General features: G+C 46.8%; 1 protein-coding gene across 3 annotated transcripts in view; it reads right to left on the bottom strand.

Annotated features, from left to right (window-relative positions):
* Nucleotides 1-26,021, bottom strand: part of CEP290 (centrosomal protein 290) — a 557,889-nt gene that overhangs the window by 122,171 nt on the left and 409,697 nt on the right. For 2 of the 3 annotated variants that reach the window (XM_029601651.1, XM_029601650.1), the window contains exons 42-43: nt 23,475-23,630; nt 6,583-6,706 (exon numbers count right to left, since the gene is read on the bottom strand). In XM_029601651.1, coding sequence (XP_029457511.1) covers nt 6,583-6,706; nt 23,475-23,630 — 280 coding nt within the window. The remainder of the gene's footprint in view (nt 1-6,582; nt 6,707-23,474; nt 23,631-26,021) is intronic. The other variant, XR_003856690.1, reaches the window with a different exon arrangement.

Genomic DNA, 26,021 nt, shown 5'->3' with positions numbered 1-26,021 from the left:
TTCTGCTGGTTGGGTAAGAGCGGTACATGACCAAAGGTTCGGCTAGGGCGCCAAATACTCTTCTATCACCCCTGAGCAGCACAAATCTCAAAAGTGTCACATTTAAATTTTACTTTAACCCTTAAATTTAAAACTTATCCATTGTAGTCTGTTCTGCTTTACAAATTCTGTGAGGCTATGGTTCAAATGACAAATTGTGTTAGTATAGAATTAATAAAACTTAAAAAAAAAACAACAAAAAATCCAAAGAGGTCCATATTCAGTGCTACTTAGCCAGATAAGTTTCAACTTATCCAGCTAAGTGGCGGTGGCTGAATATGAGCCTGGGATCAGCGGCTGCCACTTAGCCAGATAACTACTTATCCAGCTAAATAGATAGCTGGCTAAGTGGCAGGTGAAACAATACATAACTGGGAGGGAGCAGAGTTAGCCTGATATTTATTTAGCCATTTTATATACCATTGTTCCAAGTGAAGATCACAACGGTTTAAATCATGACACAAATATTATAAGTAGCCAATTACAGTAATTTGAAGTGTTCATATATCATACATTTAGCGATAGACAAGTACATTGCTTAAGGCGGTCATGGAAGGACAGATATACAGGGATGAGGTAACGGAATAGGAAATATTCAGAGGCACACCTGCGCTGTTAAATTTTCAGGCTAAGTTAGCCGGATAGCTTTACCTGACTAACTAGCCGAGCTGCACAGCGGCTGAATATGGATCTCAAAATCCCTTGGTGAGCTAGATCTGAACCTTCCTTAATTCACTATTAAATACTAGGACCAGATATTGTAAAACACATTTTTCCTGCAACCAGTTTTGATATTATTGTTGGTTACTTAGTCCCAGTGAACACTGATTTACAGAAAATGAAAGATGGATTTAGTTAGAAAGGGGAAGGAAATGGGACAGAGAATAAAAATAATTCTACTGCTTCATAAGTAGTGTCACTGGTATGCCAAAATTATTTTAGAGTCTTTTTTTCTGATCTACAGTAAATGCAGGGTACCACACTGTCAAAATGAAATAGCTGCATGGCCACAGATGAGAATTTCTGGTACTGTGCATCAAAGTCCAAACAATCCTTAACCAAGAAGCTTTCATACTGTTGATGCCACTCCATCATGGCTCTCTGCTTCAATGGCAGAGTGGAAAAGGGAAGTGGATTCGAATAGCAACCAATGAGGGTCCCAATTTTTATGGTCTTGGGAAACAAATAAGTAAGAACATAAGAACTTGCCATGTTGGGTCAGACCAAGGGTCCATCAAGCCCAGCATCCTGTTTCCAACAGAGGCCAAACCAGGCCACAAGAACCTGGCAATTACCCAAACACTAAGAAGATCCCATGCTTCTGATGCAATTAATAGCAGTGGCTATTCCCTAACTAAACTTGATTAATAGCTGTTAATGGACTTCTCCTCCAAGAACTTATCCAAACCTTTTTTGAACCCAGCTACACTAACTGCACTAACCACATCCTCTGGCAACAAATTCCAGAGCTTTATTGTGCATTGGGTGAAAAAGAATTTTCTCCAAATAGTCTTAAATGTGCTACTTGCTAACTTCATGGAATGCCCCCTAGTCCTTCTATTATTCGAAAGTGTAAATAACCGATTCACATCTACTCGTTCAAGTCCTCTCATGATCTTAAAGATCTCTTAAAGTTTCAGTATATATGCTCAAGCAGATATGCTTGGCCAGTATATGACATACATTAACTACAAATTGGTAAAGATTGTGTCCATGATCTTTCAAGACCACACAGGTCCCTTCTTCAGTAGGGGAGTAACTTCCTGATGCAGCAGTTACTAATCTTAACCACTTTTAACTACTCTTAACCAATATGCCTGATACTATGATGCAACTCTAACATCTCTGCTTGAATGGCAAGGGGTTAACAGGGAATTGGATTTAAACAACAACCAACGAGGGCTCTGACTTTTATGGTCTGGGAAACTAATAAGCATGGGAGTAACCTACACGGTATGGCGGACACTACCATAGACTTGCCAGGCAGAATGGATGGACCATTTGCTCCTTTTCTGCTGTTATTGCTATGCTTCCAAATAAAAGCATTTCATAAGAAAATTTCAAATGCAGTAGGAATTGACTTACGCACAGCAGTTCACCAGTCACACAAGCAGGTTATGAGACCATACATGGTTTTTATAAGAATGCAATTTCCAGAGCTTTCATGTATATGGGATTTCCTGCACTACGGCAGACCTATAGCTGCTCTCTGTTCCAATATAGCCAAGTGTGCAGAAGGAAAAGAAGAACATCCAAGGAGAGGAGGGTGTGTTTGTGAACTGGTGACCTCCTGTCTTCAGAGTATACCCGTTACAAGTAAGACATTTTTGTTTTCCTGAAAAGAGGTTCAAGATGTAACAAGTGGAACTCCCTAGTTAATGGAAACATGACAAAAGTCACCAACAGGGAGAGTCATAACCAGGTAATTTGGCATCTATGGCCAAGTGAAAAAATGTACACAAAACAAATGACATCACAAGCTCTCTCCTTCATACCCACATGTAATCTTATACTCTCTCCCCTTCCTCCCCAAGCATGAGCCCGGCACTCTGCCTTTTTCCCCTGCCCTCCTTTACCCAGCTATCTCCCCCTTCCTTACCACATTACCCTCATGCTTCTTCTCTTTCCAAGCTCCACTTACCCCAAAACCCAGTGAACTCCCAATTCCCTGTCCTTCCCTCTCTCCATCTCCTGTACTCTCTCCCTAGGCCATATCCCACCAGTTTCTAACTTACCTCTTGAACGCCAGAATTCTTCCCTACCCAGCATGATTCAGGCACTCTTATTTCCCCTCAGCCCCGGAACTCTTCCTCCTTTCACTTGAGACTGTGGGCCTCTTCCAGTATGTGTGAGCCTCTGCCCATCTATGCTCTGCTTCCATCTTCTTCTGCAAAGTTTTATCATCTTGCATCCTCCCCTGCCCCAAACTATGCTCCTGTATTTTTCTGAACAAGATCCATCCTGCTGCAAGCCAGTGCTCTACGAATCTGTGCCAGTGTAGTACCAGCCGGGGTTGGGGAGGGGAGAAAAAGAGCAAGCATTGGGAGGGCAGGGCTACCACCATGTGCTCTTCTTACACTGCTGGCTCCGCCATGGATAACTACATGTGGAGCAGCAGTATGGCAGGAATGTCATCCTTCCAGCAATGGTGCATATGGCCTAGTCCATAGTGACCACAGGATCGCTATGGCTGTGCCAATAGGTGAATCTTTATGTTGGGAGACCCCATTTTTTCATTTTGTTCTTTTTTTCAAACCCTGAAAACAGGAAGACAATCCAAAATCATAAAAATGATTCCTAAAAGGCGGGAGGGAATTAAGCTTTACTCCTAAAAAAGCAAAGTTGCTTACCTGTAACAGGTGTTCTCCCAGGACAGCAGGATGTTAGTCCTCACATGTGGGTGACATCATCGATGGAGCCCTATCACGGAAACTTTGACTGGCACACTGAGCATGCCCAGCATGCACTAACCCTGTATCCAGCAGGGGTCCCCCTTTCAGTCTCGTTTGTGGCAAAAGTACAAGCGAAAATTAAAATAATAAAACGTAAGTGAACCCAACTCTGCAGGGTGGTGGGCACGTTTCGTGAGGACTAACATCCTGCTGTCCTGGGAGAACACCTGTTACAGGTAAGCAATTCTGCGTTCTCCCAGGTCAAGCAGGGTGGTAGTCCGCATATGTGGGTGAATAGTGAGCTACAGGATGCCCGAATATAATGATGCCAAAACACCTAATGACGTGCAACAGGCACAACAACTGGGGTGGTTTTGGGTAAGAGGGCAGCCTGAATTTTTCAGTGGGTCGCAGAAAGGAAGTTGGGTTATTAGACTGGAAACAAATTACGCAGGACGGACTGGCCAAAGATGGAATCCTGCCTGTCAGCCTTGTCAAGACAATGAGCTGCAAATGTGTGGAGGGAACTCCATGTGGCAGCTTTGCAGATGTCAGCAAGAGGTACAGAATGGAGGTGCGCTACTGACGTTGCCTTGGCTCTTACTGAATACACTTTTACGCGTCCTTGTAGCAGAAGGCCTGCTTGTTGGTAGCAGAAGGAAATGCAGTCCGCTAGCCAGGTAGACAGGGTCTGCTTGCCCACCGGAACTAACAATTCGGTTTTATCGAAGGAGACAAACAGTTGGGTGGACTTCCCATGGGCTGCAGTGCGGTCCAGATAGAAGGCAAGTGCACATTTAACAGTCCAAGGAATGCAGAGCCTGCTCACCTGGTTGTGAGTGAGGCCTTGGGAAAAAGGTAGGAAGTATTATGGACTGATTTAAGTGGAAATCAGAACTACCTTTGGCAAGAATTTAGGGTGAGTGTGGAGTACCAAACGATTGTGCAGAAATTTGGTATATGGTGGGTATGTTACCAATGCCTGTAGCTGACTGCGAGCTGATGTTATAGCAACTAGAAAGATCACTTTCCAAGTGAGATGTTGAAGCTCACAGGAGTGCAGGGGCTTGAACAGAGGTCGCATGAGCCATGCTAGAACAGCATTGAGGTCCCATGATGGGACCGGAGGATGCAGTGGACGCTTTAGTTGGAGCAAGCCTCTCATAATGTGCCCTACCAGGGGTTGCGCCGAGATCGGGGCATCTCCTACACCTTTGTGATAAATGGCTATGGCGCTGACATGCACTCGGATGGAGGAAGTTTGTAGGCCAGACTCCGAGATGTGCCAGAGGTAGTCCAGGAACCTTGATGTGGGGCATGAAAAGGGATCTATTCCTTTTGTGGTGCACCACAAGGCGAATCTTTTCCATTTGGAACAATAAGATCTCTTAGTAGAAGGCTTTCGTGAAGCTACGAGGACCTGGGACACACTGTCAGAGAGGTTAAGGCGTATAGCAGGGTCCCTGGAGGCCATGGCTGAACCAGGGCGTCGATCCCGTGAGAGAACGGATCTCGCTTGCGGCTGAAGTATCTGGGGACTTGAGTATTGGACCTGTCCGCTAATAGGTCCATGTGCGGAGTCCCCCACTGATCCACAATCATCTGGAAGGCTGAGGAGGACAGCTGCCATTCTCCCAGATTTAGGCTTTCCCTGCTGAGGAAGTCTGCCGCGGTGTTGTCCTTTCCGGCAATGTGGACGGCGGAGATGTCCTGGAGATTCGCCTCTGCCCAAGCCATCAGCGGGGCTATCTCTAGGGACACCTGTTGGCTTCTGGTTCCGCCCTGTCGGTTGATGTATGCCACCGTGGTGGCGTTGTCGGACATCACTCTGACTGCTCTGTTCCTCAGTCTGTGAGCAAATCGCAGGCAGGCTAATCGGACTGCCCGTGCCTCTAGACGGTTGATGTTCCACCCCAACTGTTCTCTGTTCCACCGCCCTTGGGCGGTGAGCTCTTCGCAGTGTGCTCCCCATCCGCTTAGGCTGGCATCTGTGGTGAGCAGAGTCCACGTGGGGGAGGACATCTTCGACCCCCTGTTCGTGTGGTTGGACTGCAACCACCACCGTAGCTGGGTCCGCAGTCTGGCTGGTAGAGGTAGATGCACGGAGTAATTCCGGAAGCGTGGGCTCCATTGAGAAAGGAGGGAGCGTTGTAGTGGTCTCATATGGGCCCGCGCCCAGGGTACCACGTCCAGGGTGGATGCCATGAGACCGGAACCTGCAGATAATCCCAAGCTATGGGCCGGCTGGCTCCCATCAAGGACCGTAGACTCTCCAAGGTAGACGCGTCTGGAGTTTTAACCTCCTCTTGCTGGTGAGGCTGACTTTGTCTGCCTGGGTGTCAAACTGGACTCCCAGGTATTCCAGTGATTGGGAAGTCTGTAGGCAGCTCTTGTTTAGGTTGACTACCCATCCCAGGCTTTCCAGCAGGGAAAGTAGAAAGTAGTATTGGAAAACACGCTCAGCGAGCGTGCAGGCGCTTCAAACTGCTTTGGAGACGGAAATTACTGAGTTGCTTCACTTCCTGTGGGGGTATATGTACCCGTGCTGACGTCAGATCCATCTCCAACTGCTAGCACGAGCACACTATACCCACTTGTTCTGAGTCCATCTGCTACACGCTAGGAAAAAGCAAGTTTGCTTACTGTAAACAATATTTTCTATAGACAGCAGGATGAATTAGCTATAGAATACTCGCCCACCTCCTTGGAGAGTACACTACATAGCTAGATTTAGCTCTGATACATTCTGAGGAGGCTCACAAGGCAATGCCTGTGCAGAGCTTCCCGCTCATGCTCAACAGAACTCAAAGTTCTACTAGCTTGGAGAGACAAGTTTGTTTGGTGCTGCCAGGTGACAACATCCACTTATTTTGGCTAATTCATTCTGCTATCTATGGAAGAGACAGTTTACGGGTAAGCAAACTTGCTTTACCTGAGTTAAGTACACTTAGATGGGCTTTTGAAAATTCCATTTATATTTTCTTTTGAAAATTACCTGGTTAGTTTTTAACAGAAAACTCTTCAAATTGTGTTGTGCTTGGTACCATGAACAGTCATGTGACCCACTTGTGCGACTTAGTGAACCTGCTTGTCTTCAGAGAAAGACTGATCTACTTTCATCTTTGAAACAATCTTGGTTTATGATACTTACTGAAGGTCTAGAAAAGGTATCTTTGGAAAGCTGCCGCTCTAAAGCCTGAAGCTTTTCTTGAAGATATCGATTTTTTAAGTGCAAATCTTCTATAACAGAATCTCGTGGCAAAGCTTGTTTTGTTCTGTATATAAAGTTAAGAATAAATCGAGCATAAACAAAAAAACAATCAATGTAAACCATATTTTAAATGATCCTTGAACATTAACTGGCTAAGGATGCTACAAAGAGGATAACTGGGTCTTACCTGATAATTTTCATTCCTGGAATACCACAGATGAGTCCAGATTCCTGGGTTTTGCATCCTCGCCAGCAGATGGAGACAGAGAAAGTTTCACTGACACTGCTACATAACCTAGTATACCCCGTGCAGTCCCTCAGTATTGATCTGTACCTAAACCAAGATGACAGCAATTCTAAGAATCCTAAATGCACACTCCCCCTCAACAAGCAGGAGAAAGGTGAAGTTGCAACAAAATGGAAACTTGTTTCCCAAAATAACACAAGTAAACAGCATTGAAAACCTTCAACAACTCTGCACTATATACAAACCATCAGTGCGAGCAGCAGACTCTTCTCCCCTCTAATGGGCGGGTCTCTGGACTGATCTGTGGTATTCCAGGAATGAAAATTAACAGGTAAGAAATAATTTTCCTTTCCTGTTCATATCCAGATCAGTCCAGGCTCTTGGGATGTATCTAAGCTCCCTCAAAAAGGGTGGGACCTGGAGAGTCCCGCTCATAAAACAATCTCACCAAAGCACATGGAAGCTGGAGCCCTGACATCCAAGCGATAATGCCTAGCAAAAGTATGCAATGATTTCCAAATAGCTGCCTTGCAAATATCCTGCGGAGAAACCTGGTGTGATTCGACCCAAGAGGATGCCAGAGAACATGTCGAATGAGTCCATAATCCTCAAGCATAGGACAACCTTTAGAAATATAAATTGACCCAATCGCCTTCTTCAGCCCCACACAACTATTGCCTTAGATGCCTTATCTCCTTCCTTTGGACCATTTCACAATACAAAGAGGTGAGCTGATCTAAGGAGATCATTAGTAACTTTCAGATACCTCAATAATGCACACTTCACATCCAAGAGCCTAAGTTCTCTCGTGTAAGGCATGGAGAAATCCAGATCCAGAAATGCTAGAAGTTCCACTGTTTGACTAAGATGGAACGCCGAAACCTCTTTTGGCAGAAAGGAAGGCATCATGTGTAGCATCCCCAAATCTGAAATCTGTAGAAAGGGATCTTGGCATGACAAAGCTTGGAACTCTGAGATTCTCCTGGCTCAACAAATAGACACCAGAAAAAACACCTTAAGAGTCAAGTCCTTTAATGCTTATTTATGTATTTATTTATTTAAACAGCTTTTAATATACCGACGTTCATAGGACACATCACGCCGGTTTACAAATAACTCAAAGGAGGAGGAATTACAATGAACAGGGGGCAAGGGATGGGAGCAGGCGAGAAAAGGGAGAGGGGTAGGGGAGATAGGAGAGGAAAGAGAGAAAGGCAGGTAGAGCGAGAGAGAGAAAACCAACCATAAATGCAGAGAGGAACTTATTTACAACATATCGTAATATTGCTACAGGTTAGGGAGAAAATAGGATGGGAGGGAGGGCGGGCAATGGGTTCAGTGGCTTGATTCAGGGATATGTAGAGCGGAAAGGAGTGGGCCGGGGAGAAGTCTGGGGGGGGGGGGGGGCGTGGGAGGGTGTCTAGGTTTGGTTAGTGTCAGGGTAAGCCTTTCTGAACAGCCAGGTCTTGATGCCTTTTTTGAAGGTTGGCAGGCAGGGTTCAAGACGGAGATGGGTGGGAAGTGAGTTCCAGAGGGTAGGGCCTGCGATAGTGAAAGCCCTTTCTCTAGTGGTGGTGAGGTGAGCGATTTTGAGGGAGGGAGTGTGCAGGGTGCCTGCAAGGGAGGATCTGGTTGGACGATTGGTTACGCGGAAATGAGGCGAATCTTTGAGCCAGGGGCTATTTTTATAAAGCAGGTTGTGAAGGGTGGTAAGCGTTTTATACTGTATACGGAAGGAGATGGGTAGCCAGTGCAGGTCCTTAAGTATCAGGGTGTTGTGGTCTCTTCTAAGGGTGTCTGTTAAGATTCTCGCCATGGCGTTCTGTAGGATTTGTAAAGGTTTAATGGTCGAGTCTGGGAGGCCAAGGAGAAGGGAGTTGCAGTAGTCCACTTTGGAGAGTCTGCAAGACTAGGCGGAAATCTTGAGTGTGGAGCAATGGCTTAAGCTTTTTAAGAATGTGGAGTTTATAAAAGCCCCCCTTTAGCAGGGACTTAATATGAGCTTTGAAGTTGAGGTGCTGGTCCAGTTTGATACCCAGTTCTCTCACAGAGGGGGATGGGGAGAGGGAAGAGGAAGAGCAGGGGATGTTGGTAGGGGGTGTGTGTTCAGGTTGATTAGATATAATGAGTATCTCAGTTTTAGCTGCATTTAGAGCAAGGTGGAGGTTGGATAATGGCGAGTTGATGGAGGTTAGGCAGGAATCCCAGAGTTGGAGGGTTTCTTTGAGCGTATTTTAGATGGGGATGAGAATTTGCACGTCATCGGCGTACAGGAAGAAGTTCAAGCCTAGGTCAGAGAGAAGGTGGCAAAGGGGCAGTATATAAATATTGAAGAGGGTAGATGAGAGTGAGGACCCCTGGGGAACACCTTGCATGAGAGGAATGCGAGCAGATTCGGTTTTGTCGATTTTTACTAGGTATTCTCTGTGGGAGAGGTAGGAGGAGAACCATGATAATGCTGTGCCGGAGATACCTATTTCTGCTAGCAGGGAAAGTAGGATTTGATGATTGACCGTGTTGAAGGCTGCTGAGATATCAAGGATAGCGGGGAGAAAAGATTTCCCTTGGCCCATGCCTATGAGGATGGTGATGGTGATTGCTAGCAGGAGATTTTCAGTATTATGACCCTTACGGAAGCCAAATTGGGATGGATGTAGGATGTGGTGGTCCTCGAGTAAGTCAGAGAGTTGAGAATTGACTACCTTCTCGAGTACTTTGGCGAGGAGGGGCAGGTTAGATATAGGTCGAAAGTTTGCTGGGTCAGAGGGGTTGAGGGTGGGTTTTTTGAGGAGGGGCTTGACAACTGCTCGTTTGAGGGGGTCTGGAACTTTGCCGGATGACAGCGAGCAGTTTATTATGTCAGCCAGGGATTTAGCAATGGTAGTGGGAATGGAGAGGAGGGTTTTCGCGGAGATTGTGTCTGCAATGTGCGAGGCTGGTTTTATCTTTTTTAGGATGGACTCTATCTCTGAGGTGGATGTAGGGTCCAGGGATTGCAGCTTGAAGCCATTATGGTTAGGGAGTAAAGGGGTGGGGACGGCCTGGGGGGGGGGGGGAAGCGCTTGATAATGTTAGAGATTTTGTCGTGGAAATACTTTGCGAGTTCTTCACATTTTTCCTTGGTGTTTATTTCATGGGGGGTGGGGAGGGGGGGCTTTGTAAGGTCAGCAACATAGGAAAAGAGAGCGCTGGAGTTGAACTGATAGTCATGGATTCTGGATGAGTAGAAGTCTCGTTTAGCTTTGAGGGTAGCTTGACGGTAGTTGTGGAGGGTGTGTTTATATTCTGCTTTATGCAAGGGGGTGGGTAGCCGGCACCAGATACGTTCCTTCGATCTGAGTGCCTGCTTTAGCTTTTTTAGATCATTGTTGTACCATGGTTTTTTATCTGTCTGCGAGAGGGGGATTTCTTTGTGGATCAGGGGGCATAGTTCCTCGGCTATGGAGCTGGTGATGTTGTTCCAAGAGTGAAGGGCTGCGTCAGGACTAGATAGGTCCAGGTTCACAGTTGCTTTTTCAATCACTAGGGATATGGCCTCAGGGGAGCAGGGTTTACAGAATGAGATCGTTTTTTCTGGTTTGTGATGCACTGGTGGAGGTGTTGAGAGTACCAATGGCATTAATGATGAAGTGGTCGGACCAGGGGACAGGGGTGGCTACAGGGGAGTTGGGAACTGAAATGAGGGAATTGACAAAGAGTAGGTCAAGGGTGTGACCTGCTTTGTGCGTAGGTGTGATGATAGTCTGTTTGAAGCCCAGGGCTGTGAGGGAGACCAGGAGGGCTTCGCAGGCGGGCGTTGCAGGGCTAGTATCCATATGGAGACTGAAGTCTCCGAGAATAACTGCAGGGATGTCGGTCTTAAGGTTGTCTATGAGAAACTCAATGAGGGGAGAAGGGTCATGCTCAAGAAGGCCAGGGGGGGGGGCATAGATGAGGCAGACCTGCAGGGTGGTGGATTTAAATAACCCAATTTCCAGTCTGTGAGGGGGGGAAGAGGGTTGCAGTTTGAGGTTGAGGTGTTGCCCTCCTTAGTGGTTCAAATGGAGCCACACACAGTCCTCTAAACACCAGATTAAGATTCCAAGGCGGACAGATCTTTCTCACCGGAGGATGCAAATTCTTAGGCTCCTGAAAGAACCATATGATATCTGGATGTGCAGACAAAGGATATACCTGCACCTTACCTCAGAGAGAGCCCCAAGGCTGCTACCTGGATTCTCAGAGAGTTAAAGGCCAGACCCTTGAACAAACCCACCTGTAAAAAAGCCAAAATATGCAACACCATAGCCTGAATAGGCTGCACTCAGTTAACAGCACACAGGAACTCAAAAGACCCTCCAAATCCTCACATTCACTAAAGATGTGAAAGGTCACTCTGCCTGAAGTAAGGTAGGAATAATTGCTTTGGAATATCCCCTCCATCTCAACCATCTTCTCTCAAAAGCAAGGCCATGAGACAGAAGTGAGCTGCCTGATCTGAAAATATTGGGTCCTGGTGAAGAAGATTCGACAGATGGGCGAACCTCAGCGACGGCCATGTTGACCAGATCTGTGAACCATGGTCGACGTGGCCACTCTAGATCCACCAGAATCACATTGCATGGATGTTTCTCTAACTGCCGTAACACCTTGTCCACCAGTGGCCATGGATGGAGGACAAAGAAGAATTCCTCAAGACCATGGCAGAACTGGGACATTAATAACTTCCGCACCGCGTTCTCTTCGGCGGCTGTAAAAATTAGATGCTTTGGTGTTCTGTCTGGTAGCCATTAAGCCCATATAGAGTTACCCCCATTTCCTGTGAATGAAATGCATCACTGTATCAGATAGCTCCCACACCCCAGGGTCTAGTTTTCTCTGACTGAGAAAATCCACCTGAACATTGTCTACCCCTGTAAGGTGAAATGCCGCCACTCCAAGTCTGTTCCGCCCAGAAAATCAACTCCTGGGTCTCTTGAGCTATTGCCTGACTCTTGGTTATGCCCCGAAGGTTGAAGTAAGCCACCGTTGTTGCATTACCCGATAGAACACACACTGGAAGGTCTTATAACCATGGCAGAAAGGCAAGCAAAGCAAAACAAAACACACCACTCTGGTCTCTAGACCATGAGGCTTCTTGTTTCAGCCACTGGCCCTGCGCCGACTGATCCTGACACACCACCCCCCAATCTGGAGAGGTTAGCATCGGTGGTGACTATCACCCAATTTGGAACCTCTAATTCCAAACCACACTTGAGACTGGTGCGAATAAGCTTCCATGAAAGACTGTCCCCCTCGAGCAGGAGGGGAAGATGAAATTCCTGAGATAACGGATTCCAGCGTGCAAGAAGTATCCTCTGAAGAGGCTGCATATGAGCGAATGCCCAATGTAGTAGATCCAATGTTGATGCCATACAGCCTAGGCCTTATAAATAGTCCCAGACCTTGGGCACCAAAAGCTCTAGCATGTGTCAAATCTCAATTTGTAACTTCAGCAACCTCTCTTTCGTGAAAAACACTTTTCCTTTCAGTATGTCGAACTGAGTTCCCAGATACTTCAGTGTCTGGGAGGGACTGAGATGGCTCTTTGCCAGATTCACCACCCATCCTACAGACTTCAACTGCATCAGTACCTTCTGTACCAATTGCCAACAGAGGTCCTCTGATTTTACATGAATGAGCCAGTCATCCAGATAAGGATGTACCACCATACCATCCCCCTTTGCAAGGCTGCCACCACCATCACCATCATCTTGGGTAAGGTACACAGCGCCATTGCCAGTCCGAAGGGAAGGGCCCAAAACTGAAAATGTACCCCTAGGATCATGAACCTCAGAAATCTCTGGAACTCTGGCCTGATGACTATGTGCAGATATGCCTCTGTCAAGTGGAGAGATGCCAAGAACTCCCCTCTGTGTATAACCGCTATGACTGACCTCAGAGTCTCCATGCAGAAACGATGAACCTTGAGAGCCAAATTTATCTTCTTTAAATCCAAAATTGGCCAAAATATCCCTTCCTTTTTGGAGCCACGAAATAGATGGAGTATCTTCCTGTTCTTTGCTCCTCCAGAGGAACTGGTACTATAGCCCCCAGACACTGCAAGTGGTCCACAGTCTCTTAAACAGAGACTCGCTTGGCATGAAGAGCGCAAGGGGAAACCATATAAGTGTCTTGTACTGGATGAGCAAATTCTAACACAGAGCCATCTTATCACGCTTAGGACCTACTGGTTCATTCTAATTTTGGTCCATTTTTTAAAAAGTATGTCAAGAGTTCTCCGATGGCTGGAGTGGACCTTCCTCGTTTCATTGTGAGGACTTTGCACCTCGTGCACCTGTAACAGTGTTGTCTTAGGATGGCTTCTGACCACTCTGAAAGGACTGGCCCCAGGACTGAGGTCTGATTGCTGTTTGCCTCTGAGTCTCCAAACAACCTTTAGCTTGGCAAAATCTCATATCTCAAAGAAGCAGGAAAAAATCATCTGCTTCTTGGCTTGTCTTCTGATTGATTCCAAGTCTTCTCCAAACTTCCTTTAAATGGAGGAGCCCCAACCTAAGATTTGGACCAAACATCCAGCAACCAAGTCCATAACTACAGAATCTTCTAGCTGACACCGCAGATATAATCCTGGAAGACGTCCTAATCAGGTCATACAAAGCATCCACCCCATATGCCACAGCCGACTCGAAACTTTCAGCCTGCTGTGCTGCTGGCCCTGACACAGCCTACATCTCCTGCAATTGCTGGACCCAATTCAGAAAAACTCTCTGCATAAAACTGCTGCAGATCGCAGCCCTTATGCCCAGGGCTGACACTTTAAAGATCCTCTTGAGGTGAAGATCCAACTTGCAATTTTGTACATCTCTTAGAGTGGCCGAACCCACTACTGGAATGGTGATCTTCTTAGTGATTGCCAACACAGAAGTGTCAACTTTATGGAGTGCTAAAAGCTCCCTGTTCTGGCAACGGATAAAGCTATGCCATAGCTCTGCCATCCCTCAAGCCAGTTTATAGAGTTACCCACTCCCGAAGTACCAACTTCTTCACCGATTTATGAAAGGGAAAGGCTTTCGCTGGATCATGAAAACCATCCAACACAGGATCTGATCTCTCCAGGTCAGATTCTTCCTGAGAAATATTGATTCCCAGCTCCTGAAGCACATGTGGAATCAAAGACCAGAGTAACTCTCTATGGAAAAGGTGTACCACCTTGGGATCATCCCTTTTGGCCACCGAAATTTCCTCTGGGTCCTCGGCCAGGTCTGCTGCATCCAGCATAAGGTTTCCAAGTAGAAACAAATTACCCGTAAATGATGGTTGACTTCCTTGAGATCTAGGATGGGGTGAAAGAACCCTCCTTCTTGGGCACAACAAAATAAATGGGATATCAGCCCATATTTTTTGTGACATGGGCCCTGGGACTACAGCCCTCAGGCTGAGGAGTCTTGACAACATACACTCCACTTCCTGCCTCTTCTGCGGAGAGTGGCAGGGAGATGCCATGAAAACGATCCAAGGAGCAATGAGAAAGTCCAGAGCATAGCCATTGCTTATTAACTCCAGAACACACTGGTCTGATGTGATCTCGACCCACCTCTGATAAAAAAAGAGAGAAGCGACTCCCTATATCCTGTTCTCGGGGGTTTGGTCGGTACACCTTCATTGAAAGATTCGGGGGGCACTGCCACTCAAGCCTGCACCCTGTCTGGGCTGACTGGGATGAAAGGACTGAGACCTACCCAAAGGTCAAGCCCTCTGAGAAGCTGCTCCTCTGTAGGGTCAAAAGCATTTGAAACCCCTACCATGTCCTCTCGTGCTGAAGAAGCATGGCACCTGCTTCTTATTCTCTGGTAACCGAGGAACTTGGGACTCACCCTATTTATTGGCCATTTTTTCCAGCTCACTCCCAAACAAAAGTGATGCTTTAAAAGGCAATTTTGTAAGATTAGACTTTGAAATTGTATCGGTCAACTAATTCCTAAGCAATAGCTGACACCTGGCTGCTATTACCGAAGTCACGCCTCTGGCAGAAGTGTGGACCAGATCGCAGTCCGCATCTGCCAAAAAGGTAGCTGCCGGGTCCATTACCGCCCTGGAATTCACACCAGATTCATTGACTTCCTGAGAGAGAAATAAACAAGAGCAAGCAGGCTATCTACAAATTCATTGCAATCGCCTCAAAGGCCTGCTTAAGGATAGCTTAAATTCTCCTTTCTTGTGCATCCTTCAATGCCGCTCCCCTTCTACAAGGATAGACATCCGCTTGGTGATGGCACACAGAAAAGCATCCGCTTCTGGAAGTTCAACTGCTCTCTCGCAGCTGGATCCAGGGGGTACAGCCCTTCCAAGGCTTGTCCCCCTTTAAAATTAGCTTCCGAGGTGCCCCATTCAAGATCAATCAATTCTTGAATAGCTTCCATAATGGGAAAGAATCATGAAGCTTTACGCAAATAAATTAAAATGGGATTTTTCTTTGGCTCAGACATGGAATCAGTACTTGGCACCCCCAGCATCTTCACTGTCTGGAAAATCAGAGCCAGCAACTCATCTTTATGAAAGAAACACAATATGGTTCCAATCCCAGAGGAATTTCCCCATCCTCCAGGGAATAAGGATCGGCGTCATCATCCGTGCCATCTGGGTCCCTATCAGCATGACCCAGAGCAGGTCTAGACATACTCCAATAATTACTCATAGCAGCATGAAGAAAGGGCTGCAGCCCTTGAAAAAATTACACCTAAGAAAAAGCAAAGGCATCCATACCAAAGCTAGGGGGCGTTAGTCCTGCACCTACTGAACTACCTTCCTCCACTGACAAACCAATTAGAGGAGCCCCAAAACCAGGTGAAACCTCTGGCAGTTCCCCATCCTTTTCCATTCCCGCATCATGCTGTGAAGGACTGGGCTTAGCAAGATCAGTTGGAGACAATTTTCCCTGAGCCTCCAAGCACAAGTTAGAGGGGACACCCAGCTGTGATGCCTGAATATGGAAAGCAACACAAAGGGTAAGGTGCTTAGTTTCTTGCTACCAGTACCATGGATAAACATCTGCTGTCAATATGCTCCAAAAAGTGTCCAATAACTATGCGCCCAGCTATGCTTGCAATAAATGCTTACCAAGGAAGCTCAAAATTTAGGCACCCAATACATGGTTCAGGCAGGCCCCCACCTGAGTGCCCTTAAGTGTACACCAGGCATGCAAGCACGAACAGACAGACATAGTTTTGCGGCAGCCTTGGTGCAGAAAAGCACGCAAATGCCACCGCGGCCTACCATGCGACAATGAAGCAAAGCCTGAGAGTGGGGCCGAGCCAAAAAAGGCCACTCAACCCCTCAAGCTGTCACGACTCCCCAAGCTCCCCCGCAGATGGGAATGGATGTCAAATAGGTGCTCGGCGACCAGGAGGGGGATGGAATCCCTAAAATTAACTCCTACCCCCCCTTTTTTTTTTAAACTGTTTACCTGAGCTCAACCCTTCCTGGCTGAGTACAGAGTCAGTCTCCAGCTGTTGGGGGGGGGGGGGGAGGGCAAAGGCCTTCACTGCCGAGCTTGGCTTCTTGCACCTGCTAGCCTCTCAGCTGTTTGTCTCTCTACAGCTAAGTCCATGCCGGAAAACCGGCTACTGGACCGAGGCAATCATATGAGGGAGGGATCCGCAGGTATCACCTCAGGAAAACTGAACCAAGGGAGGGACCATTAGGTATCACCACAGGAGAGCAGGGCAATTAACTTCCTTCTTTTCTCCTTCTATACATTTTTTTAAAGCAATCCCCATTAGGGAGATGCTCGTCCACCATCTCTTGGAGATGGAGAATACAGGCGAGCTTGTCAGTGCAGGGGTATATATACCGTGACATCAGCTTTGCTCCATCTCCATCTGTTGGTAGAGGTGCATAACCCACTGGTGTGGATTAACCTGTCTGAATGCTAAGAAATCTTCCCTTTTTTTTCCCTTTCTCTATACTGCAGGTTTTACACCATCTACCAACTTCTGGAGATCGAGAAATACTGAGAGACTGCAGGTGGCACAGCAGGTTATGTAGCAGCATTCTCTGTCTTCATCTGCTGGCAGGGATGCAAAACCCAGGAGTCTGGACTGATCTGGCTATGAATAGGAAACAGAGTTCACAGCTCTCAGGTGATGGTATCCCAGGTATCAGTCACCTAGTGACCAGACTCAGGCTGCATACATATCCGTTTCTGAAAGGAATTATGGTCCGTAGCCCCTGGCTAGAGACTAGACAGGAGTGCGCCTAAGATTAAAAATTAATGTAAAAGAAAATGTGGATAACTACGAAAGAAGGCCTGTAGTGTTGTAGCCCTGATAAAAGCCATGTTTGAAGCTCAAAGGAGTAAGAGAAATGGCCGAGACAAAAAAAGTAAACAAAAAAGCAAGCATTAATGCAACAGGTTAACCTAGAACTGAAATCTATTTTGTAGGAGAAAACTGTTCAACACAAGTACTTTTCTTTGCAATTTGTTGGGTCAGTGCAGCAGGAAAGGAAAATTGGTTCTTACTTGCTAATTTTCGTTCATGAAGTACCATGGATTAAACCAGACAAGTGGGTTTATGCATCACTATCAGCAGATTGAGGCAGAGAACAAAACTTTGAGGCACTGCTACATAACCGAGAGTGCCACCAGCTGTCCTCAGTATTGACCCTTATCTAAAGCCAAGATGTCTACCTTAACAAACCCCAAAAAATCTTTTGCGAACAGACACTTAAAGTTGGAGCCCCCTGCAAACTAGGCCCCCTTAATTTAACACAAAGCATATACTGAACTATGTACACTTCTTATTACTCTAAGCATATCATATGTTAGCTCAGATGGGGACGGGTCTCTGGACTGAACTGTGGTACTTCAGGAATGAAAATTAGCAGGTAAGAACCAATTTTCCTTTCCTGTTCGTACCCCAGATCAGTCCAGACAAGTGGGATGTACCCAAGTCTCTCTATTCTGGGCAGGAACTCAAAAGACCTGCGTGTAAGACACTCTCCCCAAATGTTGCCTCTTCTGGGGCCCTCGCATCCAAGCGGTAATGTTTGGTAAAAGTGTGAAGAGAAGACCTCGTTGCTGCACAACAAATCTCCTGCTGAGAAAACAGTTGCCACTCTGGTCACAAGGTCGCCTGCACCCTAGTGGAATGCATGCTCAACCCCTTCGGCACTGACTGGCCCTTACAGATGTAAGCCAAAGCTATTGTCTCTTTTAACCATTGTGCAATAGTGCCCTTGGAAGCCTTATTTCCCTTCTTTGCTCCACTGAACAGGACAAACAAATGATCAGATCTTTGAAAGGCATTAGTCACCTTGAGATATCGCAAAAGAATTTGACGCACATCTAATAAGTGAAGCTCCCTAGCCATCGGAGTATTGGCTGTCAAGTTCGAAAAGCCAGAAGCTTGATCACTGATTATGTTGAAAAGAGGACACCACCTTCAGCAAAAAGACAGGAACCATATGTAAAGAAACCTTGTCCTCCGAAAAGCGAGGAAAGGATCCCTACATGACAACACTTGCAGCTCAGATATTTGCCTAGCCGAACAGATGGCTACCAGGAAAACAGTCTTCAGGGTTAAATTCTTCAATGACGCCTTCTGCATTGATTCGAAGGGAGGGCCACATAGTACCCGAAGAACCAAATTGAGATTTCATGCCAGACAGACCTTCCGCACTGGAGGACGCAGAAGTTTTGCCCCTTTTAGGAAACGAACCACATCTGGATGAGATGCCAGCAGTCTTCCCTGAATCCTACTATGAAGGGAACCCAAAGCTGCTAACTGGACCCGAAGGGAATTATAGGCCAATCCCTTAGCCAAACCGCTCTGCAAAAAGAACAGGATCTGTGGAATGTCCACTTTTAAAGGCTGCACCCTGTTCTACAAACATGAAGATATGAAAACTCTCCACACCCGTACATAAGCCATGGAAGTGGAAAGCTCCTCACCTGAAGCAAAGTCGTGATAACAGGCTCTGAATAACCTTTCAGAGTTGCCACCTCTCAAAAGCCAAGCCGCTCGACAGAAGTGATCCTCCCAGTCTGAAAATACGAGTCCCTGCGTAGCAACCCTGAAAGATGAGTCCAGTGAACGGGACCATCCACCGCCAGATGCAGAAGGTCCGTAAACTACGGCCGACGCAGCCACTTGGTGCTAACGTAATCACCCTGCCTGGGTGTAGCTTGATGTGTCACAGCACTCAACCTACGAGAGGTCACGGTGGAAACACATACAGCAACAAATGAGTCGGCCATGGTTGAACGAGAATATCGATGCCCTCCGATCTGATCTCTCATCTGCGACTGAATTGTTTTTGCATTTGCTGGAGTTGCCATGAGGTTTACCATTGGTCTGCCCCACCTTGCCTGCAGCAAGGCAAAGGCTTCCGCCGACAACTCCAACTCCCTAGATGCTGTCTGCTGAGGAAGTCCGCCTGCACATTGTCCACACCGGCTACATGAGAAGCAGCTATTCTCACCAGATGTTTCTCCGTCCACACAAACAGTTCTTGTACCTCCAGTATCAATAGACGACTTTTTGTATTGCCCTGACGATTCATGTATGCTACTATCATCACATTGTCCAAGAAAACTCGCACTGACTTGTCCCGAACAAGCAGAAGAAATGCCAACTTGATGGACCAAGTCGAATCTTCTGGCGACCACTGACCCTGGGCTGATCTCCCTTGACAAACTGCCTCCCAACCAGAGGGGATGGCATCCATTGTTACTAGTACCCAGTCGGGCATTTCCAGATACATTCCCTTCTCCAGATTCTGCAAAGACAGCCACCATGAAAGACTGGACCTGGCATTCTCTGGCAACTGCAAAGGAAGCTGAAAATCTTCAGACAGTGGATTCCAACGGGATAACAGAGCCCCCTGCAGAGGACACATGTGAGCAAAAGCCCATGGCACTAATTCCAGTGTAGATACCATGGAACCAAGGACCTGCAGGTAATCACAGACCTTGGGTACCGACAGGTGCAGTAGCTAAAGAACCTGACTCTGTAACTTGAGGACTCTCTCTGTAGTCAGAAACATCTTCCCCAGCCAGGTATCGAAGTGTGCTCCCAGATATTCCAACGACTGGGTAGGCCTCAAATGACACTTTGTGAGGTTCGTCACCCAGCCCAATGTCTCCAGAAGCTGAAGTACCTGCTGGACTGAGCGATCACACTTCACCTCTGACTTCGCCTGTATCAGCCAATTGTCCAGGTACGGGTGTATCAGGATACCTTCCTTCCTAAGTGCCGCCGCCACTACCATCAGCTTTGTGAACGTGCGTGGCACTGTCGCCAACCCAAAGGGAAGAACTCGAAATTGGAAGTGTTCTCCCAGAACCACAAACCTCAGAAACCTCTGGTGTTCGGTCTGAATGGGGATATGAAGATAGGCCTCTGATAAGTTCAATGATGCTAGAAACTCCCTTTTCGCACCGCCACTATCAAGATGTGCAACATCTCCATCCGAAAAAACGGCACTTGGAGGGCAGCATTTACCTTCTGCAGATCAAGAATGGGACGAAATGTCAACTCTTTTTTTGGCACCATGAAGTATATGGAATACCTGCTCTGCCCCCTCTCCTGAGGCGGCACTGGAACAATGGCGTGCAGAAACTGTAACTGATGTAGTGTGTTTCACACCATCTCTCGCTTGCAGCGGGATACACAGCAGGAGACTACAAAGGCGTCCCTGAGTGACCGAGAAAATTCTAAGGCGTAACCATCTCTTATCACCTCCAGGACCCACCGGTCCAACGAGATTCTGGTCCACTCCTCATAAGAGAGAGATAGACTCCTTCCAAAAGCCTCCAGGGAGGAGCGGACCAATACACCTTCATTGCCCTATCTTGTTTCCGCCTCCCCCTTGGGAACCACCATCCCTCGGGGGCCTGTGCTGACTCCAAAAGGGCTGCTGTCTGACAGAACTCTGTTTCTGCGGAGCAGGGATCCTGTCCGCACGAAATGTTCTAGCCTCTCAAAAACGGGCTCGCAGTGGAAGAGACTTCTTAGGGCCCTTCCTGTCCTCAGGAATTTATTACCCTTCGACTCTCCCAATTGCTTCACGAGCTGCTCCAAGTTCTCCCCAAAGAGAAGCTTCCTTCTGAAGGGGAGGTTTGACAGCTGGGCTTTAGACCCTACATCCACTGACCAATTTCACAGCCACAGGAGCCTTCGCACTGCCACCACAGAGGCCATACTTCTAGTGGCAGCTCGGACCATGTCATACAGAGAATCGGCCACCCCCGCCTCTAAGCGGGCCACCTGCACTCTCAGTTGCCACTCCTGAAGATTGTCATGTGCCTTCTGCACCCATGGCAAACAAGCTCTCGGCATTAGACTGCTGCACACAGCTGCACGAAGAGTCAAAGCTGAAACTTCAAACAGCCGCTTGAGCAGAATCTCCAGCTTCCTATCCTGGATATCTTTTAGGGTCGCTTCTCCCACTACCGGGATGGTTGTCTTTTTGGTAACTGCAGACCCAGCTGCATCAGTCTTGGGAATTCTCCACAACTCCAAGGTCTGTTCCGACAGGGGATATAGCTTCCCCATAGCCCTTGCTACCTTCAGGCCCGCCTTGGGAGATTCCCACTCCTGATCCACCAACTTCTTCACTTGCTTCGGCAACGGCAATGGTGTAGAGGGTCCCTGCAATCCTTCCAGGAGCAGGTTCACACCTTCTTTGTCCGAGCTCTCCTGGGCGGCTTGAATCCAGAGCATCTTCAGCACCAGGGGAAATCAACGGACCCAGTTCCTCCCTCCAAAACAGTCGGACCACTCGCATCTGGACCTTGCGCAGCCGGATCCTGCACTGGATTCCCCAACGCATCCATTGGGTCCTGGTCTGGAACCTGCATCGGATCCTCCAGTGCACTAACAGGGTCCTTGTCCGGCCCCACCGGACTCCCTTGCAGCTGATCAGGATCATCTGTACCACCCATCGAATCTTCCTCCTCTGGGGTCCGCCCGAGCCCCAACATGCACAGGATCCCTCCTGAATCCACCGGCCCTCTAGTCTTCTTGGCCATCCGGGACTTCTTAGGTAAGGGTCTCTTTGTTCCTAACTCCTTTCTGACTAAATAAGCCTTATGAAAGAGAAGACCAAAACCTGTGGAAAATGCCTCTGGGTCAGAGGAGAAAGAGTCCTGATCCGCTACCTCTCGAGCCCCTCCCTGTCCTCTGCCACCAGCAGGGTTCTTTCCCACTGGAAAAAGAGTGGGAAGGGATTCCTGAGGCTCAGAAATGGCAGCCTGCACCTCAGCATGTGCTGCCAAAGTGGCCACCGGAGTCCCCAGAGCTGGCCCACCGCTTTCACATTTTCACCACCCCAGGGGTCCCCGCCGAGACACAATTGTGGCAAAACAAGGCGAAATCAAGGCAAGCTCGCCTCAAACTGCAGCTGCAATAAACTTTGTTGCCCTGCATAAGAGCTGGCATGCCAGCTCAGTCAGTCCTGCACACATGGTCAGGCCTAAAAATAGCAGCTGCCGAGTGCTCCCTGACGCTGTCCGGTGCTGAAATACTCAGCACATGGCCCAACAAACAAAGGCACTTCGTCCTGCTCCCTCCTGTCTGCCTCCCGGCAGAAAAACAGGACACTTACCTACTGCCTCAGCCTTGCCTCTCTTCTTCCCTTGCCCCTAACTCTTTTTCTTCTTTAAAAGACACATACCTGATTTGGCCAGGAAAGAAAGGGAAGGGAACAGAAGAACTTGCCTGCTTCTGGAGGCCATAAGCTGAGGAGACCGAGGGGGTGAGGGAACCAGGATCCCCCCTGCCAAGAAGGGCCGAGTCACGCCAAGGATTACCAACCCCCCACCCCCCACTCGCCTTGCTCCACCCGAGGGATGGCCCACGAAGGAACCTAACACCTCGGGGAGCCGAATCTTCTTCCAACTATATTATTCCTTTTTCTTTGCTAACTCCAGACTGCAGGTTTGCACCTCTACCATCTGCTGAAGACAGAGAAATACTGAGGGACTGCAGGTGGCACTCTTGGTTATGTAGCAGTGCCTCAAAGTTTTGTTCTCTGCCTCCATCTGCTGGTAGGGATGCATAAACCCACTTGTCTGGACTGATCCGGGATATGAACAGGAATTCTTATTCTAATCCCTACTGGGCACCCCTAGATGTTGTCCCTCCAAATGATGGGCTCAAAAGGAGGCAATAGGAGGCCTTCAGGAACACAGAGGCTACAAATAAAGTTGAACATGACTAAGACTTCCTCTTACTAATGCTCCACTGGGCTATATTTCAGCACTGTGTACACTCAGAGGTCACTTCCTCTTTTGCAAAATTCTTGAGTCATGTACGCAGTCAAATATCTGGAGACACTGATGGCAACATTGTTTTTCATGGTTAAAAAAAATACTGAAGTTGATTGTTGGGGGGGTAGAAGCAGAGAATATTCTCCTCTGGCCCTTACAGATTTACTGCTGGCTATTTCCTTCATGCCTCCAAATTTTGCAGAAGTGGCCACTGTGATAAACACTTTGGTGAGAACTTCCTCTTCGGTATCGGTTTTCCGGGTGTATTATAATATCTTTATGGATGCCCTGCAATACTGAGAAATAAAGGGAGAACTTTTTCAAAGCCCTTACCTAACATGTGAGATTTCATTTTCCAATTCAATATTTTTTTTCCTCAGTTCTTCCACTTCTTTCTCAGATTCAGTAGTCCGTACACCCACAACCTGATCAGCAGTAACTGCACGGGCCTTCAATTTCTTTTGCAATGCAAATTTTTCCTGATCCACCCTGGAAAAAAATCCATTTGCTTTTAGTAGTGCTGTTGAGCAGTTTTTTTTAAAGGTAATATTTTACTAAACCTATTTTTTTCAAACTTCATGTTGATATTTTCAGCTTTAAAAGACTAAGATCTTATAAGCAGAAGTACTGCTACAATTTTTGTGTTCAATCCTATTCAAATATGAGGGAAAGGAGGCCAGGGAAATACTGCAAATTTTTGCCTGTCTCTTTTCAGAACCACTATAGGAGTTTTACTGGAATGTTACAGCTAAAATAAATTCTCACTAAAGGTGCTGGAGGACCCCTTCCTACCCAAAATGCAACTTTCAGCGGGTCATTTACCCTTTCTGTATATTTTGGGGAATGAATCTTTCAAACCTGAAGGTCACCTTGCATAGTGCCATACAGCACTATCCAACAAAAGTGTTAATATTCCTGTAACAGAACTCTAACCTGATCTATGAATACAGGTAGACAGCTGAAAGGTGCAGTCAGAGGAGGAATGAACTCAATCCCAGAATACTACAGAATATTTTGATGTATGTACTTACAATAATGAACAGAATTAACAGCAATGACCATGAGAACATGCTTTAGTGTTTGTGAACATCTTGTTACCTTTTTACTTTTTTCTGACATCTTAACTATGTGCCATGCTCTACTCTGCTTGTCCATCTGACACCTAGATGCACCACCATAAGGCAGAATTATGACAGCACTGCAGACCATGTAAACAGGGTAAAGTTTCTACCACCACCTTTCCCTGGCATGCCCTTGCTACTGTCATTCATAAATCACTTAACAGCGGTATCTGTGCTTGCAGGCATGAGTTCTAGGATAAGGGAAAATTAACACAAAAGGAAGGAATGAGAAGGATGTCAGAACCAGAAATATCAGGATCATAAGCATCCTGGGTCCCGGAAGTCACCTTTTCCAGACCTCAGTTTCTGCTGCACAGGAGATAAGAGCTCCAGTCCTTCACATCTCATCACATACAGTTGTGCTCATAAGTTTTACATACCCCTGGTAGAATGTATAAGATGTGTAGCATTTTAAGAAAACATAAGTGATCAGACAAAATACATGTCTGTTATTTTTAATGTGTTTCAAATTTAACTATTATGCATCACAGAATATCAGAGTCATTAAACAAACCATAGCAATAAAAGAAATAATAGAATGGTCTTGTTCTAAAGTTTGCTTACTCTTAGTTCTTAATATTGTGTATTGCCCCCTTTTGCATCAATGACGCTTGCATTCTTTTGTGACAATTGTAAATGAGGCCCTTTATTTTCTCATGTGATAAAGCTGCTCATTCCTGTAGGCAAAAGACCTCCAGATCCTGTAAATTCTTTGGCTGTCTAGCATGAACTGCATGTTTGAGTTCTCACCAAAGTGGCTCAATGATATTGAGGTCAGGAGACTGTGATAGCCATTCCAGAAAGAAAAATTGGTTCTTACCTGCTAATTTTCGCTCCTGTAGTACTACAGATCAGTCCCGACTCCTGGGTTTTGCCTCCCCTTCCAGCAGTCCCTCAATATTGACCTGAACCACTGAACATAAACACATTCCCACATAACACGTCTCCCTGAATGAGCAGTAGGATGAGGAACCCCATATAATGGGAACAATCCTTTCCAACCTGTGGGGAGTAGCTGGCTTGTTACGGCGGTTACTACCCCAAACCAATTGTGTCCGATACTTCACTTTCGATGCATATCCAGCATGGCTCTCTGCTCCAACAGCATGGGAGAAGACTGATACATCACGCATTTCCAGCATAGCTCCCTGCTTCAACAGCAGGGGAGAAGAAAAACAACCAATAAGGACTGTATAACATAGTCTGGGTAAAACAAATAAGCATGGGTGTAGCTTGCTTATTGCGGCGGTTACTACCCCTACTACCCCTAACTAATCAAGCTAGATATTTCAATGGTGGGGGTGGAAGGGAAATAGAACCAAGAGCTAAGAGAAACAGATAAGTATGAGAGAAAAAAACATGTGAGGCTTGCTGGGCAGACTGGATGGGCCGTTTGGTCTTCTTCTGCCGTCATTTCTATGTTTCTATGTTTCTATGTTTCAACCTTAACAGAAGAAACTAAGCAAAACCTGTGCCATTCTTCAGTCTATTTACAATAACAGATTGAGCAGACTGTCCAGTTCTCCCCACATCAACTGGGTGGGACTTGACTGATCTGTGGTACTACATGAAAGAAAACTAGCAGGTAAGAACCAATTTTCCTTTCGCTGTACATACCCAGATCAGTCCAGACTCCTGGGATATACCCAAGCTTCCCTAAACAGGGTGGGACTGCGAAAGTCCCGCTCGAAGTACACTTTCGCCAAAGCCCATGACATCCTGAGCCTGGACAATAATGTCTGGTGAAAGTGTGCAATGG

Source organism: Rhinatrema bivittatum, chromosome 4, assembly GCF_901001135.1.
Source record: "Rhinatrema bivittatum chromosome 4, aRhiBiv1.1, whole genome shotgun sequence".
NCBI classification, from domain to species: Eukaryota; Metazoa; Chordata; class Amphibia; order Gymnophiona; family Rhinatrematidae; genus Rhinatrema; species Rhinatrema bivittatum.
Note: the sequence above shows the minus strand (reverse complement) of the source record. Positions and strands in the feature narration are given on the sequence as shown.